This window comes from Heteronotia binoei, chromosome 15 (genome assembly GCF_032191835.1).
Source record: "Heteronotia binoei isolate CCM8104 ecotype False Entrance Well chromosome 15, APGP_CSIRO_Hbin_v1, whole genome shotgun sequence".
Lineage (NCBI taxonomy): Eukaryota > Metazoa > Chordata > Lepidosauria > Squamata > Gekkonidae > Heteronotia > Heteronotia binoei.
In genome coordinates this window covers 45,991,615-46,011,149 of record NC_083237.1, presented here as the reverse complement: position 1 = coordinate 46,011,149, position 19,535 = coordinate 45,991,615, and the positions used below count along the sequence as shown (strand labels likewise).

The following is a 19,535-nucleotide window of genomic DNA, read 5'->3' as shown; positions in this document are numbered from 1 at the left end:
TAGACAGTTTCAAGAGGAGATTGGAGCAGAGGTCCATGAGTGACTATTAGCCACATCGTTGGAACTCTGTCTGGGGCAGTGATGCTCTATTCTTGGTATTTGTGGGGGGCACAGTGGGAGGGCTTCTTGTGTCCTGGCCCCACTGGTGGACCTCCTGATGGCACTTGGTGGGGCCTGGAGATCTCCTGCTTTTACAACTGATCTCCAGCTGGCAGAGATCAGCTCCCCTGGAGAAAACGGCTGCTTTGAAGGGTGGTCTCTATGGCACTGTGCCATGCTGAGGCCACTCCCCTTCCCAAACCCCACCCTCTCTTGGCTCCACCCCCAAAGTCTCCAAGTATTTTCCAATATCTGGCAACCCTAGATGGAAGCTTTGAGATAAGTACAGCTGACTTCATTTCAGTTAATATTTCCTAGAATCATACAGATAGATCCAAATAGGCAGCCATGTTGGTCTGAAGTAGTAGCTTACGTTCTGAATAAAACTACGTTGGTCTTAAAGGTGCAATTGACTCCTATTTTGTTCTACTAGAATCATACAGTTGGAAGGGATCTCCCTGGTCATCTAGTCCAACCCTCTGCACAACGCAGGAAATCCACAAATAGCTCCCTCATACACTCCCAGTGACCCCTACTCCAAGCCCAGAAGATGGCAAAAAGAAGGGGGGGGAAGCTGTCCAAGGTCCCTGGCAAAACTATCCTGGAGAAAACTTGCTGCTTGACCCCAAAGTGATAAACAGCATTTTCCTGGGTGTATAAAAAGAAGACAGGAGAACTAAGCACATATTTGTTTTTGTAGTTTGAGGTGGAATGGCAGAACAAAGTTTAATTCTGGGTATGTGAGAAGTGAGTGACTTAGCATGTGTAATGTGTAGAGTTAAACTTTGTTGGCCTCAAAGGTGCCTCTGGACTCAAACTTCGTTCTCACATCTGTTAATTCTTATTTTGCTGCTATTCACAGACCTTACCAACTGGATTATTCCACTTAGCTGTACTTATGCATCTTGATTCTCATTTGCCCTTTCTGGCAACTAACCCCTCTACCAATATGTAACACCTTAGGAAATTTGTTTCTGTGTATCTGAGGAAGTGTGCATCTACAAGTGCTAAGTCTTTCCCTTCTTGCTTATATCCAAAATTGAACTTTGTTGGTCTTGGAGGTGCCACTGGACTCAAACACAGTTATTACATCTGTTTGTTAACTCTTGTATTTGTATGCTAATTTACTGCCATTCACAGGTCTACCAACTACTTTAATCCAATCTCAGCTATACTCCTCGCCCAGCTACTTATACATCTTGACTCTAACTAGCCCCTCCTGGAATCTAATTCCCCTCCCCCCCCCCGTCATTACTTATATGTAAGGCTTGAGGAAAACTGTTTCAGTGTATCTGATGAAGTGTGCATGAAGAGGAAAGCTTATACTCAGAATTAAACTTTGTTGATCTTAAAGGCGCCACTGGACTCAGACACAGAAAAGAGTCTTGTTACTGCTTCTTTAAGGATAGAGATGATTTCTTCTAGACTGGAGAAGATGGTGCACAGGATTCTAACAAATAAGTGAAACAAGAGGCCAGAATGGCCTAGAGGAAAACTCTCATGTTCCTGACCCTTGCAGATCTTTTCTCCAGACTCATTGTTCCAAATTCCTCTAGGGATTTATTCATTTATGTATGATATTTATAGTCCACCTGTCTCACTGGAACTCAAGGCAAATTATGCAAAGTGAGCCAATACAATCAATGTGGCGGGATGTTAAATAAAGAAGGAAATAGAATTTGCATTGTAGAACCAACCACGAGTCAACAAAACAAAACTGAAGCAAAGTGTATCAACAATGCAAGATTACATAGGAGGATCCAGTTTACAGCAAACTACACACAACAATATAGAACACAGTCCCTGTCCATGTAACATTGTGAATCATTTTGTGCAGAAAAGGGGTTACTCAGAAAGAGGGAAGTTTGGGGGCACAGCTAGGGAAGGCAGTTATGAGAGTCCTGTGGGTGTAAGATTGGCCCATGAGGGAAACTCCAAACCCTGTTTCAGCCACAGCTGATCTATGTCTATATCCAAACATCTAGAGCATCCCTTCGCTATGACTGTGGTGATCTGTTGTGCAAGATTCAGTTCTCTAACTAATTGCATTTCTCTAGAAGCAAAAAATATTAACGCATTGGGGGAAAAGTGATTTGAAATGGAGCAATGATTGGCTTCACCACAAACACAAAGTATTTGCTGAGCAATAAAACTATTATCCAGGCACCAGCCATTTTAATCTTTCTTTTCATGCTCAACGTTCCATAAGCCTCTGAAATCTTTATTAGGTTCTTAACTGTGTGCAATCCTATGCAGAGTTACTCCGGTCTAAATATCTTGGAATCAATGGGCTTAGACTAAAGTAACTCTGCATATGACATCACTATAATGTAAGAATATAGAATGTAATGCAATGCAAGGGCTCCCTGCTTGTTACCTGTATATTTGAATGTCAGACCAACACGGCTGCCCACCTGGATCTCTGCGAATGTCTACATTGTTCTCTAAGTCTTATATATAAACAGTGTACAACCACACGGAATACTTTTCAAAAATTAACACTACGTAGTAATATATCAAAATGTCGTGCTGACTATTTTGTCGTATTGCAATGTTGAGGGTTTATATGTGACTGCATAGATAGATCAATGCTTGTATACGACGTAGTCTAGGAACACTGCAGGAAACATCCGCAAAGGTTGTTTGCGGGGGGGGGGGGTGTAAATCGGTTAACTCCGGAGTTTACAATGCGAGTTCCAAAAAATGTCCTGTAGTCCACCCAGTAGTCGAATCATTTGCGGGCTAGTTCTCCCCCTTGCCTCTCAGGCTTTCGGGAAATGTAGTTTCCCGGATCAATGCCGTGGAGAAGCGGTTTTCAGGGATTCCAGGTAACGAGAAGCGAGTTGGAGTGAAGGGGAGGGCGATGGTGAATGAGAGGGTTACACGGAGGTCAAAGAGAAAGTGGGAAGCTAGTGGGAAGTGATTTTGAGCGGGGGGAAAGAAGAGGAACAAGAAAGGGGCGGTAGCAATAAGATCGCCTTGTTTGCTCCAGTTAGTAAAAAGATGGCAAATACATTTTGACGCGGAAGTAAGTCGCAATGCAATGAATGGGACTTACTTCCCGGGGCCAGCATGCGTACAGGATTTGTGGCCACGGGATGCGACGGGCATGTTTTCAGTCGAATAAGTGTCCCGAGCATCGTCACACCTTTGGGAGCAATCTTTTTTTTTTTTAAAGCAGCCATGTTAAGCTGATGCTGCTGGGGCAAAAACAAACAAACAAACTCGCGTGCCGTTGCACCAGTTCCTTATAATCCCAAAGACCTTGGAAACTGTCTTTCAGCGAAATGGCCGGAGGTCGCCACAAAATCACCAGTTCTAGAGGAGCCTTGCGGGAAACCGTATTAAGCGCTAGAAGGTTGCGGTTTGGCCTGAAGAGGCTGAGCAGGAAGTTTCTGTTTCGAATCTCTCGTCTGCCATAGACAGAGGAAGCCGCACCCATCATCAGTAGCAGGAATAAAGGTCCTTATTCCTTATTATAAGGATTGCCTGCCTACCTTGCATGCTTGTTGTGCGGAGAACAGGGCAGGATGCCTATGCAGCGTTTTAAACCCTTGTAAACTGGGCTTGGAAGGAGCTTAAATATTTTGCCGGTACTGAATCTCCAGGTGTTCATAACAAAAAGTGGAAAGTTAAGTATGGGTCTGAAACTCTGCACCGGTTTACACCAGTTTACTGGTATTGGCAGTAATGAAATGCCTGGAGATTTGGGGAGTGGAGCATGGGCGGGGTTTGGGAAGGGAAAGGACCTCAGAAATGCCCTAGAATCCATCTTCCAAAGTAGCAATTTTCTACAGCAATTGCTGTAGCCTGGAGATCAGTTGTAATGGCGGGAGATCTCCAGCTGCCTGGGCGAGGGGGCAACCTTACTTTCATCCTGCCCGAAAGCAGTATTACTGCTGACCATTACCCATAAAACTGCATGGTGCCGCCCACCTCCTTTACGCTGGGAAGGGAGAGTGTGGCCAACCAAACTCGTCTTGACCCCAGGATGGCTCAAAGTAGGGGCTCGGCTGGCTCTTGCAAGTAGGGACTGTGGCGGTATTTATTTTGGGTTGGCCCTCCTTATGATCCTAACCATATTCTTTATGGTCTTAAACATACTCTTTATGAAATGCGCTACAAGAACTCTTTCTGAAAGTAGCCATTCTCTTATGAAAGGAGCACTAAGCTCTTCAAACACTTTAGAAGCCTCTATATTTCTCTATGATTTTTGGCTGCAGTTATGACCTCGGCCACCAGAGCTCTAAACTATTCATCACTATCATGTAGGAAGCACCATATATGGTAAAAATCCTTATATGGCAAGGAGGAAACAAGGTGGAGGAGGCAGCCATTTGCAAAAATGGCTGCTAAGTGGGTGAAAGGTTGCGGTGAACTAAGGACAGTCTCAGCCATGATTGTTTTGAGTTAGCTACAGTTGGCTGATGTCAGAAACACAGCTGGGGTGCAGTGTGACCCAGTAGATCTGATAAAGAGATGGGCTGAAGCCTTTATAAGCCTTCCACTTAGGGTTGCCAATCCCCAGGTGGGGGCAGGGGATCCCCCAGTTTGGAGGCCCTCCCCCTGCTTCAGGGTCGTCAGAAAGCGGGGGGAAGGGAGGGAAATGTCTGCTGGGAACTCTATTATTCCCTATAGAGACTTATTCCCGTAGGAAATAATGAAGAATTGATCCGCAGGTATCTGGGACTCTGGGAGGGCTGTTTTTTGGGGTAGAGGCACCAAATTTTCAGTATAGCATCTAGTGTCTCTCCCCAAAATTCCCCCCAAGTTTCAAAACGATTGGACCAGGGGGTCCAATTCTATGAGCCCCAAAAGAAGGACCCCCTATCCTTCATTACTTCTATGGAAGGAAGACATTGAAAAAGTGTGCTGTCCCTTTAAATGTGATGGCCAGAACTCCCTTTGGAGTTCAATTATGCTTGTCACAGCCTTGATCTTGGCTCCACCCCTAATGTCTCCTGGCGCCACCCCCAAAGTCTCCTGGCTTCACCCCCAAAGCCCAGATATTTCTTGAATTGCACTTGGCAACCCTACCTCCACTTTTGTGTAGAAGCTGCAGATTGTATCAGAGGCAGGGACTTCTTTGTCAGTCTATCCTCAAACCTCAAACAGGGAGCATAGCTCTGATAGATTGGGATTTGGACTTAGATTTTAAATGGGAAAATGTAGACTAAGTCCTGTTGAGGGTTAGATTTTTCAGTATTGTATTTGTATGCTGTATTGACTTAGATTTTCAGTATTGTATTGTATGCTTTATGCTCTGTGTAAACTCTTTTTTCTTCTGTCTTCCTATCCATATATCTGAAGCCTTCTGTTTAAAGAAGAAACTGAAATGTACTAATGGTATCTAAACTGTTTGCCATCTGTCTAAAGAGAAACTTTAGTCTAATAAACTGTTTTTGCTTTGAGAAGCCTGGAGTCAGCTAAGGTCTATCTACGAGCTCTTAAAACGTAGCCTTCTGATAACTGCAGGTTATTTTGGTAACTGCAAGATTTTGAGTTTGGTGTTTTATATTGTTGGGGGGTACAATAGAAATCCCCCAACAGGGACGATGGGCAGCATATGGGCAATATCATGTACTGGTTAGTGTAAAGCTAGGCTCCGAACCAGCCAAGTTTGATTCCTCACTCTGCCATAGAAAGCTCACGCGATGACCTTGAGCTGCCCCCCTCTCTTGTGAGGAGAAGAATATAAGCTCCCCTGAGTCCCCACCAGTGTTCCCTCTTAGTGTGAGCTAGCTCACAGATTTTTAACCTCCAGCTCACAGATTTTTGTCTTAGCTCAGGAAGGATGACCCCAGAGCACACTAATTTATGCAGTAGCTCACAACGTAGAATTTTTGCTCACAAGACTCTGCAGTTTAGAGGGATCATTGGTCCACACTGGGAAAGTAGGCAGAGTGTACATAAAAACTACATAAAAAAACCTAGGCCGTTGCCTATAGTGTCCAACTTTAGGCGGGCATTGGGTTAGATTGGGGACAATTCATGGAAACATAGAGATGGAAGGGATCTCAAGGGTCATCTAGTCCAACCCCCTGAACAACACAAGAAATTTACAGCTACACCCCCTCCAGTGATCCCTGCTCTTTGCTCACTGTGTTTGAACGTGCAAGGATCTATGGTGTGGCAAAGGGGTCTGCTCTGCTCTCAGCAGGAGCAATTCGGATTTGCAAAGCGCCAGGCCTGTCACTGCTGGAGGGTGGGGGTGTTATACAGTAGGCTATCGCAGCTGCACCCAGCCACCTTTGGGTCTGTCCATATGTTTGCTTGGCTGCAAGAAGCACAATCTAGCACAGCTTCAAGCTTGGGCCCAGGAAGCCCTCAGCCTTCTGTAGTCACACACACACACATATGCAGTTAGAGAGAAAACTGTAATCAGTATTCAGAAAGCTACCTGATACTGAATCAGACCCTCAGTCTACCAAGGTCAGTATTGTCTACTCAGACTGGCAGCAGCTCTCTGGAGTCTCAGACAGGTCTTTCACATCACCTACTGTCTGATCCCTTTAACTGGAGATGCTGAGAGTTGAGCCTGGAACCTTCTGTGTATCAAGGAGAAGCCACAGCCCTTCTCCCAAGTTAGGGTTAAATGACAATGAAATGCAAGTGATACAATCTGGAGCCATTTCCATGTATAACACAAGTAGGATCCCCCAATAATTTATCTTGTGACTGGTCACTGTACTTTTCTTGGTTATGTTTTGCTGTATATTGATGGGATGCCAAAGTCATACTTTACCTAAGGTGCCCGAATCCCTTGGAACCAGCCTTGATTCCCAGGGTTCCTTGAGAAAAGCAAGGACAGCAAACTTTGTTAAAACCCCTTAAAATCTGCAGTACAAAAGCAATGCACCTGGGTGAAAATATCACAATTAACATGACTCATTGTTTTTTTTTGTTTAAGCCTTGCTTATTATGGATGCTTTCTACAGCAATGGAATCTGGTTTGCAGAGCTGCTGCAAAGGGTGCCGTGCTTGGAGGATTTCTGGCTATGGGTGACTTTCTTGGGTGACCCAAAATGCGTCTTCATCATCTATTTCCCAATTGCTTATTTCTTGGACCAGAAGGTTGGACTGAAAGTGCTCTGGCTGGGTTTAATCTCAGAATGGTTCAATTTAGTCTTTAAATGGTGAGTAGCAAGCACCTGTCATAAAGCAATATTCAAAGGAATGGGTTTTAGGAATGTCTGTTAACCCTTAAAAGGGCTGCTGTAGCTATGGGTGGTTATATGGGTGAGTGGAGAAGTTCATAGCTTGATGCCCCGCAGACTTTTAAGGCATTTGATATCTGTGGTTAACAAAGACTTTAGCCAGAAGGCTACTGTGAGGCAGGTGCTGAGCCAGAGTGTTCGACTGCGAGCTCCTAAAGGACAACTTGGTGATCTGGGGAAGTCAATGCAGATTTGTTGCCAACAGGTTCTGCCTCATTCTCTTCTTTTATAGAGTGATGAGCTTACTGGAGCAAGGGAATGTTGTAAGGCATTTTTGGTCCTTGTTGGGGGGAAAAATGAGGTATCCAACTGTAGAAAGGTCAGCCTCCCATGTGGCCTGCTGCAGATCTCACCACAGCAAATTCCACACTTTCCACGCTGTTCTTTTGATTCTAGGTAGGCAGATAACTCCCAGCTTGGTATCTCTATGATTTTCCCTCCCTTTTCTCTTCACTTCCCCAAGGTTCTTATTTGGTGAACGGCCCTTCTGGTGGGTTTTGGAGTCTGCATATTCCAGTCACAGGGAAGTCTCTCTCCATCAGTTTCCTGCATCCTGTGAAACGGGACCAGGTTGGTAATTCAAAAAGAGGGTCTAAAGTTTCAGTTGATAATTTGTGGTTTAAAGATGGATGAGGCAGCTCCAGGGTCCCCTGTTCCTTAAGAGTGGCTATTCTTGTGGGGGAAGACACAACCAGAGATCTGTTCCACAAACTGTTTTAAAGTCTGTTACGCTAGTTATCCCCACTGGTGCCACAGTAACTACTGACCACCAGTGTGTTTTTTTGGCACCAGATGGCTTCTTGAATCTTGGGTCTCTAAATCCAAAGGGTCTCTAAAGAAACAGACACACAAATAGGGAGCTGCGGGTCATTTGTCACTGAAATGCTGTCTCAATTTGTATTTACTCTGAGGTTTTAGTGCAGGCAAACCTTAGATTAAAATAACATTTAGGATGTTACTATGAAATGTGCCATGTTAGCCCACCCAACAGAACTCCAGATTCTTCAATTGTCCTTGAAGAGATATACAGTTATATCCTGGCTGGGGGCGGGGAGAGAATTCTCTCGTGTTTTGAAGTTGGTTCAATTGCTGGAGCATACCGCCCCCTGCCCAAGGCAATTTGACCAAAATGACTGTCCAGCACCTGTTTGGTGTAGTGGTTAAGTGTGCGGACTCTTATCTGGGAGAACCAGGTTTGATTCCCAACTCCTCCACTTACAGCTGCTGGAATGGCCTTGGGTTAGCCATAGTTATCACAGGAGTTGTCCTTGAAAGGGCAGCTGCTGTGAGAGCCCTCTCAGCCCCACCCACCTCACAGGATGTCTGTTGCAGGGGGAGAAGAAATAGGAGATTGTAAGCCGCTCTGAGTCTCTGATTCAGAGAGAAGGGCGGGATATAAATCTGCAGTCTTCTTCTTCTCTGACAATGTGAAATTTCAGCCTGGGGAAACCAAATGCCACATCTGTGGGGAAGATTGGTCTTTGACATATAATGGCACTGCGTTTGTGTGCTTGGCTGATAATGATGAAAGCAAGTGTTACTCCCTAAAGTGAGTTAATCCTTGATGATGAAGGGTCTGGAGACCATGTGGAAAGGCTGAAGGAGCCAGGTATGTTTAGCCTGGAGAGGAGACAATTGAGGGGGTGATATGATAACCATCTTCAAGTACTTGAAAGGCTGTCATATAAAGGGTGGTGCAGAGTTGTTTTCTGTTGCTCCAGAAAGTTGGATCAGAACCAGCAGGTTGAAATTGACTCAAAAGAGTTTTTGGCTAAACATAGGAAGAACTTCCTGGCAGAGCAGTTTCTCAGTAGTGGGCTCTCCTTCTTTGGAGGTGTTTAAACAGAGACTAGATGGCCATCTGACAGCAATGCTAATTCTGTGAACTTAGGGAAAGGTAGTTGTGAATTTCCTGCATTGTGCAGAGGGTTGGAGTAGATGACCGTGGGGTCCCTTACAACCCTATGATTCAGTTTGATGAGCATCGCAAATGGCTTCAAAGTCAAAAGGACCTCCTCTACCTTATGTTTTTTCATGTTTTGAGGACTTTACTGAGGTTTGGTTGGTTCTATTGTGGTGTCAAGTGGCTGAGTTACAAATGATTCTGAGGGCCAAACTATATTAATGAATCCTCTGGTGCCCTTGTAAACTAGGTAGTGAATGGGTGTGTGTGTGTCTGTTTTTAAAAAAAAACTGAAAACTGAGTGTGTATGAGTGTGAGGGGAGCAAAACTGCCCCCTCTACCTTATCATGCACAATAATGTGATGAATTTTCTCTAATACCAGAAGAGAAAAGGATCAGCTCCAAAAGGATTAAAGAGGAACTCATGTTTCTTGTTTTGCAGGTAGTCCTTCAGGCCACTGTATGATCACTGGAGCAGCACTGTGGCCACTTGTAACCACCTTGTCTGCGTGGTCATCCCAGCACTCCAAGAGGTATAATCACCTTATCCAGCTGACTCAAATTCCCAGTTTTTCCTCCCTCCTTTGGTTTCACAATAGTTTCTATTTAACAGATGGATTTTCAAAACAAAACAACTATTTTTCATTATAGTTCTCCCTTTTTAAAAAAATTGGCTGTAATGTATTTTATTTTCTGGGATTTTCTGGCCTACTTGTACTTTAAAAATACTAGAAGACACATTTTGAACAGTTACCTTTATAAAGGTAACTGAACAATTACCTTTATAAAGCCATGAAGTTAGATGAGTGTAATCATTTAGGACTGTACCATAAATAGTTTGGTTCTCAGAGCAGGGATTAGGTAGATATAGGAAGCTGCCCCATACCAAGTCAGAGCCCTCTGTCCACCCACTCCCACCATTCTCAGTTCTAACTGGCAGCAGATTACCAGTGTCTCAGGTGAAAAATGTCTTTCCCTGTCCCTTCTACCTGAGATCCTTTCACTGAAGATTACAAAGCAGATGTTTTTCTGCTGAGAAAGGAGCCCTAGGTCTCATCCTAACCTAGGCTCAGAGGGGAGACCAGGGTGTAGTTATGCCATTCTGAGCTCTTCAGAGAACGGGAAGTAACAAATGTAATTCATGGAGTTGATTCTGACCAGCTTTTCCGTTGGTGAAAAGAGAAGGTGCAGTTCCCTTTGACTACCCAAAAAAGGGGCTATGCTGTGGATCATGGGAACTTGCATGTACAGAATCCATGTGGAACAGGAGCTGTAGTAAAGAAGGAAGTTGGGTGATGTCTGAATGATAAAGACCCCAGTGTGGGGTGTGCCTCTGATGTGCTGTAAACTGCCCAGGTCATTGACTTCAAGGAGATTCCCCCACTGGAGTATCAAGGGTCTCACCTGGGTGCAGGTCCTGGTGCACAGTGCAGAGAGTAGTATACAAGCCAGGGACTGGAGGGTGAGGTCTGTAGATACTGTTAAGTTGTGGCATATAAGAGAACCTTGGTTAACATGCCTCAGGCCAGAACAGTTGGGTGGTGCTGGGAATAATAGAAGTAATCACCACTGATTGGCAGTGGGATCAAGTTAGACAAAAGGAGGGACTGCTTCACCTTGAGAATGCAGAACTCAAGATATGCATTGCTACAGGGTATGGTGGCGAATGACATTGAAAAGGAATTAGGTTTTCTTTGTCAGTGAGACTAAAAGGAAAACACCCCTTTTTGACAATCATGAGGCTGGTTTGCTCATCCTGTTCTGCTTGACTAAAGGCCTCCCCCACCCAGCCCCACATGGGGGTTTTTTTGCCTATGTAAGTCCTGTGGTCTCCAGTATAGCCTTTTTGGGTGGTTAGAGAGGGATCCCCTCCTTCCTTTTTCACCCAAGGAAAAGCTGGTTGGATCTAACTCCACCCATGGCAGGAAAGGCATGGTCCTGATCAGCCTTGGGGTGCTTCCCAGATGGAAGCCAACATCCTCTTGTTCTCGCCTGGGCATCAGGACCCTGACCTCAGTCAGTCCAAACTCATAAACAATCTTTTCCCCAGCTCGCTGCTGCTTCGCCCTACAGAACCACAGATCTCAGTTCCTTTTGAATTATGTAAGAATTTACAAACAGATGGCTGTCACTGTGGAATCAGCATTCCAGATGTGGCGTCAGCTCTCAACTCAGAAACTCCACCATGGTTTTGTGTTTAAATGAGAGGCGTTTCTTACGCACTGGTGGGTGAGATGAGGCCAAGAACATGGCAGGATGTGCTCAGAGGTCCTCTTTCCCTGCTTCTCACATTCCAGGCATGCACTGAAAGTGGTTCTTGGCTCTGGATCAGGATAATCAGCTGTTTCTCTGGGCAGAGGAAGCTCCTCTCCCCTCTCAACTAACCCACTATGTCATCCCTCCTGCTTTCCAGCCGGGTGATGAAAGCAGTACCTTTTACTGTTTATCTGCTGCTCCTGCTGGCTGTGGGACTTTCGCGTATCTTCATCTTGGCTCATTTCCCTCATCAGGTACTTGGTGGCATCCTGGCAGGTGAGTTTCTTGCCACAGTTGCCAGTGGTGTGGCTGTTTCCATGGTGTATATGTGTGTAGGTTTTGATAACCCATCATCCTTTGCAGAAAGGCCTTTTTCATGCACATCTCTGAGGGCCTAGCTGCATGTGGTGACATTTCCCCTGGAAGCATCCCCAGGTTTGGTGGAGAGGTGTGGTCTGAAATTTCATACTTAAGAGCAATGCTCCCTCTAAGCTTCCTTCATGAGCTACTGGCATTAAAGTTGTGAGCAAGCGATTTGACTACTGTACGAATTAATTTGCTTTGAGGCCGTCCTTCCTGAACTGAGATTAAAAAAGTGTGAGCTGGAGGCTAAAAAACTGTGAGCTAACTTACACTAACCCAGCTTAGAGGGAACACTGTTTAAGAGGCATATGGAAGACAGATTTGGATTATCACGCATAGACAGAAGGGCCTAATACTTTCTTCCCTGCCATTTTCACAACCTGAAATGACTCTGAGCGGGGTGCTGTCTGTGCCATGTGGAAATGTAGGATGAAGCCCATGAGAATACAGGCAGACTCAAACAAGTTTGTATCAAGTCAGGAAAATGGCTCAGGAGAAGAAAGTCTAAGCTGCCTCTTTCTGCATGCCGCACTCCCGAGACAAATCAGGCCCCCGTGCACTTGGGACGTATGGAATGTCAGGACATGGCTCCCCACCAGTCCCAGGGTTGGATTGTGTCAGGACATAGCTCCCCACCAATTCCATCTCTGAGGAAAAAGAAATGCATAGGTAGTCCCTGGGGCATCTTACAGTGGTATGTTCTGGTCTAGGAACTGTTCTGATGTGGAGAGTAGCCCAAACCCTGTTGGATTTCTTACTTGTTCACTGGACAGCCACAGCTTTGAATCTGCTGATGGGGTCCCAGTGCTGCAAGAAGCCATGAGGAAGTTAGTTCTTCTCTGAAAAAGCATTTAACTTGCTGAAATCATGGCCATAAGATGCTCTGAGGGCCACTCATTGAATTAGCTTTAAAAGCGCATTTGACACATTCATGGCTACAAGTCCTGGTGACTCAAGGGAACCCCCATGCTCAGGGGCAGGAGTCAGAACTGCTGAGATAGTCTGTTAATTAAACACGTTAATGCAATGGCTCATTGAGAGTGGTTTGGTGTAGCGGTTAAGAGCGGCGGACTCTAATCTGGAGAATCGGGTTTGATTCCCCACTCATCCACATGAGGGCCTGCTGGGTGACCTTGGGCCAGCCACAGTTCTCTCAGAGCTCTCTCAGCCCCACTTCCCTCACAGGGCATCTGTTGCGGGGAGAAGAAGGGAAGGAGATTGTAAGCCACTCTTAAGAGTCTGGGTGGGATATAAATCCAACTTGTTCTCCTGCTTCACACATACTTAGGGCTGAGCTGGGTTGCAGGTGTTGATCTCCTTCACAGCCTGTCCCGTAAGAGGCCCTTAGCCAATGAGGTTTGTAGAGTTCAGGGAACCTTGGGCGATAACAGTGATAAAAATTTATGGGAAAATCTGCCGTCTCTCTCTCTCTTTCCAGGTATCATCCTTGGCTGGCTGCTGGAATCCCGGGTCCCGCTGGAGAGAGAACTTAGCTTCTACCTGCGGGCTGCGCTGTTCCTCTTGCTAAGTACCTTGACTATCTATTGGACCTTGATAGCTCTTGGTGTAGATCTGAACTGGTGAGTTCTGCTGACAGGGGCGGGTGGTCAGGTGTGAGGGGCTTTATTTCATCCTTAATCACAATTTATCCCAGTTGTTCTTTTAAAGAGGCCCTCACATAAACAGGACAAAATGCCTCCAAGACTGGGGAGGAGAGAAGAGGCTTTTGCTTAATCCATATACTGACTGCTGGTCTGACTCAAACTGCAATGTTGACATTATGTCCATGGAGTATATCTCTTCATCTGTAGCAAACAGCAAGAGTTCAGTAAAACTTCAAAGACTAATAAAATTTATGGCAGAATATGAGCTTCCGAGAGTCATTGCTCACTTCTTCTGGTACAGCTAGAATGTGAGTCCATCTGTCTTTTTGTCTTGGAGAGTGGAGTGATTTCAAAGGCTGAAGGACAATAGCAGGCATGATTGGATTAGGTGTGACATGCAGAGGAAAAGTAGGCATGGAGAAATCAACATTGGTAATGAGACAGGAATCCTGAGTCTCAGTTCAGTCCAGGAGGATGTATTGTCTTGCGCTTCATTAACAGTTGCAATTCAGCATTCTTTCTTTCTAATCTCCCTTTGAAATTCCTGTGTAAGAGAACTGCTACTTGTGTTAGATCAGCAACTGAACGTCCTGGAAGGTTAAAATGTTCCCCCACTGTTTTTTGAATGTTGTGGTTTCTGATGTCAGACTTATATCTGTTTGTTCTTTGTCCAGTAGAGAGGGTGGAAGGGTATTTCTGACACGTGATGGCATAAATCACATTAGAGGATGAGCAGGAGTATGAACCTGAGATGGTATGGCTGATGTTGCTGAGTCCATTGATGGTGTTGCTAGGATCTATACAAGAGCAAAGTTAGCATCTTGGTTTGTTGCAGGCCTTGGTACCAGAGTCCATGCTACTGTTGAGTAGTTTATAATTGTGGATGAAAAGTTATTTTAGGTTGACAGGCTGTCAGTAAGCAAGAAAAGGTCTCCCCTCCAGACACACACACACACCCATGCCTGTGTGAGGAAGTGTTACTATCTAGTATGGGTTGTAGGCAGGGGTCATTTTGTAGAAAAAAAGGTGCAGGAGCTCAGTAGCATATCTCATTTGCATATGCCAGTGGAGAATTCCCCACTGCATGCAGACCCCGGTTGGAAGTTCAGGAGCTGGGCTCCTGTGAGCTCCTGCTGAATTCAAGCCCTGGTTGTAGGTCATTAATAATATGTTGAACTGGCTTGAGTTCTGAGTGGTATGTGACACCAGCGTGTTGGGTTGTCATTTCCTTTGGGCTTGTCTTGTAGCCAGCTGTCCCTAGGTATCATTCCAGCCTTTCCAGTCAAGTGCGCAGACTCTTATCTGGGAGAACCGGGTTTGATTCCCCACTCCTCCACTTGCACCTGCTGGAATGGCCTTGGGTCAGCCATAGCTCTGGCAGAGGTTGTCCTTGAAAGGGCAGATGCTGTGAGAGCCCTCTTCAGCCCCACCCATGTCACAGGGTGTCTGTTGTGGGGGGAGAAGATATAGGACAGGGGTGGCCAATGGTAGCTCTCCAGATGTTTTTTGCCTACAACTCCCATCAGCCGCAGCCAGCATCTGCAATTAACATATGAACCTATGAAGCTGCCTTATACTGAATCAGACCCTTGGTCCATCAAAGTCAGTATTGTCTTCTCAGACTGGCAGCGGCTCTCCAGGGTCTCAAGCTGAGGTTTTTCACACCTATTTGCCTGGACCCTTTTTTGGAGATGCCAGGGACTGAACCTGGGACCTTCTGCTTCCCAAGCAGATGCTCTACCACTGAGCCACCGTCCCTCCCAAATTCTTCTTCTTTATTCGCAGTCCTTTTGTCAGAATATTAAGTCTGCAGAATTGCAACTGATAATGAAGCTCGACACAATGCTGTCTCGACTGGAGACCTGGGTTTCCTGTCCATTACCAATGCTGATTTCCCCGCACCTACTGCATCTCTGCATATCACACTTAATCCAATCACAACTTCCATTGTCATTCACCTGCCAACCTCATTTGGCATCTTAATCATTCCAATTTCCAAAACAGAGGACAGATGGACTCACATTCCAGCTGTTATCTGAAGCAGTGAGCAGTGGCTCACAAAAGCTCCTTCCCTGCCACAAATTTTGTTAGTCTTTCAGGCGCTGCTGGACTCTTGTTCTTTTCTACTGCTACAGACAGACTAACATGGCTACCCATCTTGATCTGTCTTCATCTGTTGTATTTGTTATCCCGCCCTTCCTCCAGAGAACTCAGGGTAATGTGTACGTGGTTCTCTTTTCCTTTTTTTAGGTTAGGTGGAGAAAGATTGGTCTGAGGGTATCCAGCAAGCTTTATGGCCGGGGACGGGGAGATTCAAACCTGAGCCTCCTAGATCGTACTCATGAACTTTAACCACTACACCATACTGGCCAGTTTGGTGTAGTAGTTAAGAGCAACTGACTCTAATCTGGGAGAATCAGGTTTGATTCCTCAATCTTCCACATGCAGCCAGCTGGGTGACCCTAGGCAAGCCACAAGTTCTCTCAGACCTGTTCTCTCAAGAGCAGTTCTTTCAGAGCTCTTTCAACCCCACTTACTTCACAAGGTATCTTCTGAGAGGGGAGAGGAAGGGAAGGAGATTGTAAATTGCTTTGAGACTCCTAGTGAAGAGTGGGATATAAATCTCTTCTACTTCTGGCTCTACTGAATGTTGTAACCTCATAACAGGTTTTGTAAGTGTGCCAGTAAAGATCCACATCACATTTGGACTGTCCCTGTCCCTGCCAAAATATGTCAGAAACATTTACAAGACCTATTCAGCAAGGGAATATTCTCCCAAAAAGCAGTTTGCATCAGCCATGGCATTGCAAAGAGATGTTCATTTAATTGTATTTTATCCCATTCTTTCTCCAAAGAGCTCAGTGAAGGGTACAAGGAACAAGACAGAAAGTTATATCACAAATTGTAGAATTTGATGCCAGCGGACACAGAGATGGCCTCAGACATAGATGGCTATAAAAGTGGATTAGACAGATTCATGGAGGTCCCACAAGGGTTAACAGTCATGGTGACTAAAGGGAACCTCCATAGTCTGAGATAGTAAACCCTGAATATCAGTGCTAGGTAGCTACATCAGGGGCAGGCCTTGGCCTCTCTGCTCTGATGGTTGGCTTACCGGTGCAACTGGTTGACCATTGTAGCAAGCAGGATGCTGAACTAGATGGACCACTGGTCTGATTTCCTCCACCAAGCCACCTGTTACGTTCCCTTCTTTTATTGTCACAACGACCCTGTGAGGTAGGTTAGGCTGAGAGGGAGACAGCGTGGCTGGCCCAAGGTCATACTACATTTTGTAGCTGAGCGTAGATATGAAGTTAGCATCTGTCTGGTTTAAGTACAATCCTCCAACAAACCGAATCATACTCGTTTTAATGACCTCACATACATAGCTGCCCAACCCAGCCCTGTCTCTCCTTTGCCCCCTCCAGGTCAATCAGCCTTGCTACCAAGTGGTGCGCCAATCTCAGGTGGATCCGCATAGACACCCGACCCTTTGCGTCATTGACTCGTGATGTGGCCACAGCCCTTGGGCTCGGGCTGTCTCTCCACTCCTCCTACTACAACCACCTCAAAAGGGAGAAACTCAGCCGGTCTCAGAGGGTCTGGTGTGCCAGCTTGGCCATTTTGGTCCTGAAAGTCCTGAGCAACGCAGTGCAACCAGAGAACTCGGCTCTTTGGTATGGGGTGACGTTTGTCAAGTATGCCACATTCCCTTGGGTGGTGGTAGCATTGCTGCCCACACTAGTCCACGCTATGGCCTCCAGGAAGACATCCCCCTACCAAGAGTAGCTAGCAGAGAGGCCTCTTCTTCCTTGAGGAGCATAGCTGGCAAAACCCAGTATATATCAACTAGTTTTACCTTTGCCTGTTTCTCATCTTGCTACAGAAGATTACGTATTATCAAAAAATGGTTCTTCTGGAAAGACAGCTCTTTTGCTCACGTTGGTCAAGACTGTTTTCTTTGAAACCAAAAAAACCTCCTCCAGATCTCAAGCTTCTTTTGCTTCGAATCCTTCCCACCCTCACCTTTCGCAAGCAACAATATCCTTGTGCCATGAAAACATCATGATGCGATGTCACCCCTGAGCTGAAAATGACTGGTGCTTGCACAGTGGACTACCTTTACCCTTTTTTAAGGACTTGATGTATGACAGGAGTTGCTGGATTTTCTCCTCCTCCTCTCACTCCAGTAGAAAAAGCACAATGCTTCCTGCTCAGGTAGCTGATGCTCCCAGCTTCGGTTCAGGTGTCCAATGTTTGTAGACACGGGTGCATATATTACATTCTGTTCCTTCCACACAGATCCCTGTTCCTCAGTCATTACTGTGTGGCCCAAATCAGGCTGGTAAAGACTTTCAGACTGCCCCCATTTCCTTCTTTGATTTTAGCCACCCTGTTCCTTAGTGAGCTGTTATGTACCCGTGCAAACATGTCAAGGAACATCACTGCTTTGGAGCGAGGTTTGTTTTTCTTGGCAAGCAGCAACAGCTTGTTTCTGAAAAGCGTACAGTGGAACCATCCTGGCCAGGAGAATCACTGAAGGAGAGGGCACGGGAGGTAGCTATGTAGTAACCCATAGACATCCAGGGACTAGCCAGCCCATCAGATGCTGCAAAGCAGCTGAGTCGTGCTGTCCTAGATTTTGCTGCACTCCTCCCCATTCTTTGCCAGCTATTATTTTAATCAAAGCCTAAATACTGGTATTGTAATAAATTATGAAATCCAGACTCACGTTTGCAGCGTTTCTCATTATTTGTTCCTCTCAAAAGTGTCATCTTCACCACACGCTATTTAGACGTGTTGGGGAAATGAAAGCTGAGAGATTTTCCAGCCTGCCTGGGATCTAGATCAGGGTTCCCATATTTCCCTTTAAGGAGATCTACTTCTGAGTAATGACCAGGGCTTTTTTTTGTAGCAGGAACTCCTTTGCATATTAGGCCACACACCCCTGATGTAGCCAGTCATCAAAGAGCTTACAGGGCTCTTACAATTTTTTTTTAGCCTCCAGCTTACAAATTTTTGTCTTAACTCGGGAAAAATGGCCCCAGAGCAATTTATGCAGTAGCTCACAAAGCAGAATTATTGCTCACAGCTTAGAGGGAACATTGGGGTGACTCATGAGCCACCTTTTAGAAACCCTGATCTAGATTTCCTTTCTCAGGACAGAGCTTCCACCGCAAGGGAATTTTCCCACCATTCCAACTGCTTGCTTGTTTGTTTTTAATCATCCATTCCCTCTAGTACTAGAACAGTGACCAAAAAAACCCCAACCCCACACAAAAAGGATTTGAAGAAGACTCATTGTGATTACCACACAGGAAACTAGCAACAACCCCTTCCCCTGTTTACACATGCACACAATTTTACAATTTGGTAAAAGAAATCTATCATTGGAGGCTGTTCCACTTCTTGCCCATCTGCCCCACAAATCTGTTTGGGCCCACCGATTTGTAAGCATTTTACATTTTTTTTTGTCCTGTGCTCTCTACAGTTCTGCAGATACCCACAGTGATTATGCTACTAGTACTGGGTTAGGGCTAATGTAAACCAAGACCTGATAACAGCAAGACACACCACACAGAGATTTCGCCCCGTCCCACTGAGTTGGGAAGTAGGAACAAGACTCACACATACACAAAGCAAGCCCAAAGGCACCACACATAGAGATTCTACCACAAAATATTGCCAGAAACAATTTTATTTACACAAGGACAAACATTGGAACATATTACAAAATACTCAACTGAAAATCGGTTTCCAGAGCAAGATAAACAGAGTGTGTGTGTGTGTGTGTGTGTGTAAGAGAGAGAGACAGAAAGCAGGAGGAAACGCAGAAAGGAAAAAAAAAATACAGATATCTCCATTCGTGGGGGCATCTTCCAATGTCACAGGAAGGGGGGTGGTTAGGAAAAAAAATAAGACAAACCTACACCTATTCTGTTCTGAAGAACACCCCCCACCCATCCACAACTTAATACTGGTGAGGAATCCTAGGATAACAAGATACCCACAAAAAATGCAAGTCACAGGAGACAACTGTTCTGTGTAATCGCCCTAAGGGCTAATGGCTTTTCAAAGGACCTTCTCTTGACC

General features: G+C 45.4%; 1 protein-coding gene across 1 annotated transcript; it reads left to right on the top strand.

The window, feature by feature from the left end:
- The first annotated feature begins 2,862 nt into the window (after positions 1-2,862).
- On the top strand, positions 2,863-18,169 carry G6PC3 (glucose-6-phosphatase catalytic subunit 3). The gene is made up of 7 exons (XM_060256193.1): positions 2,863-2,927; positions 7,010-7,235; positions 7,780-7,886; positions 9,662-9,752; positions 11,633-11,751; positions 13,277-13,418; positions 16,871-18,169. The coding sequence occupies exons 2-7, from the start codon at positions 7,021-7,023 to the stop codon at positions 17,229-17,231; spliced, it is 1,035 nt and encodes a 344-aa protein (XP_060112176.1). The 5' UTR covers positions 2,863-2,927; positions 7,010-7,020; the 3' UTR covers positions 17,232-18,169.
- The last annotated feature ends 1,366 nt before the right edge of the window (positions 18,170-19,535 follow it).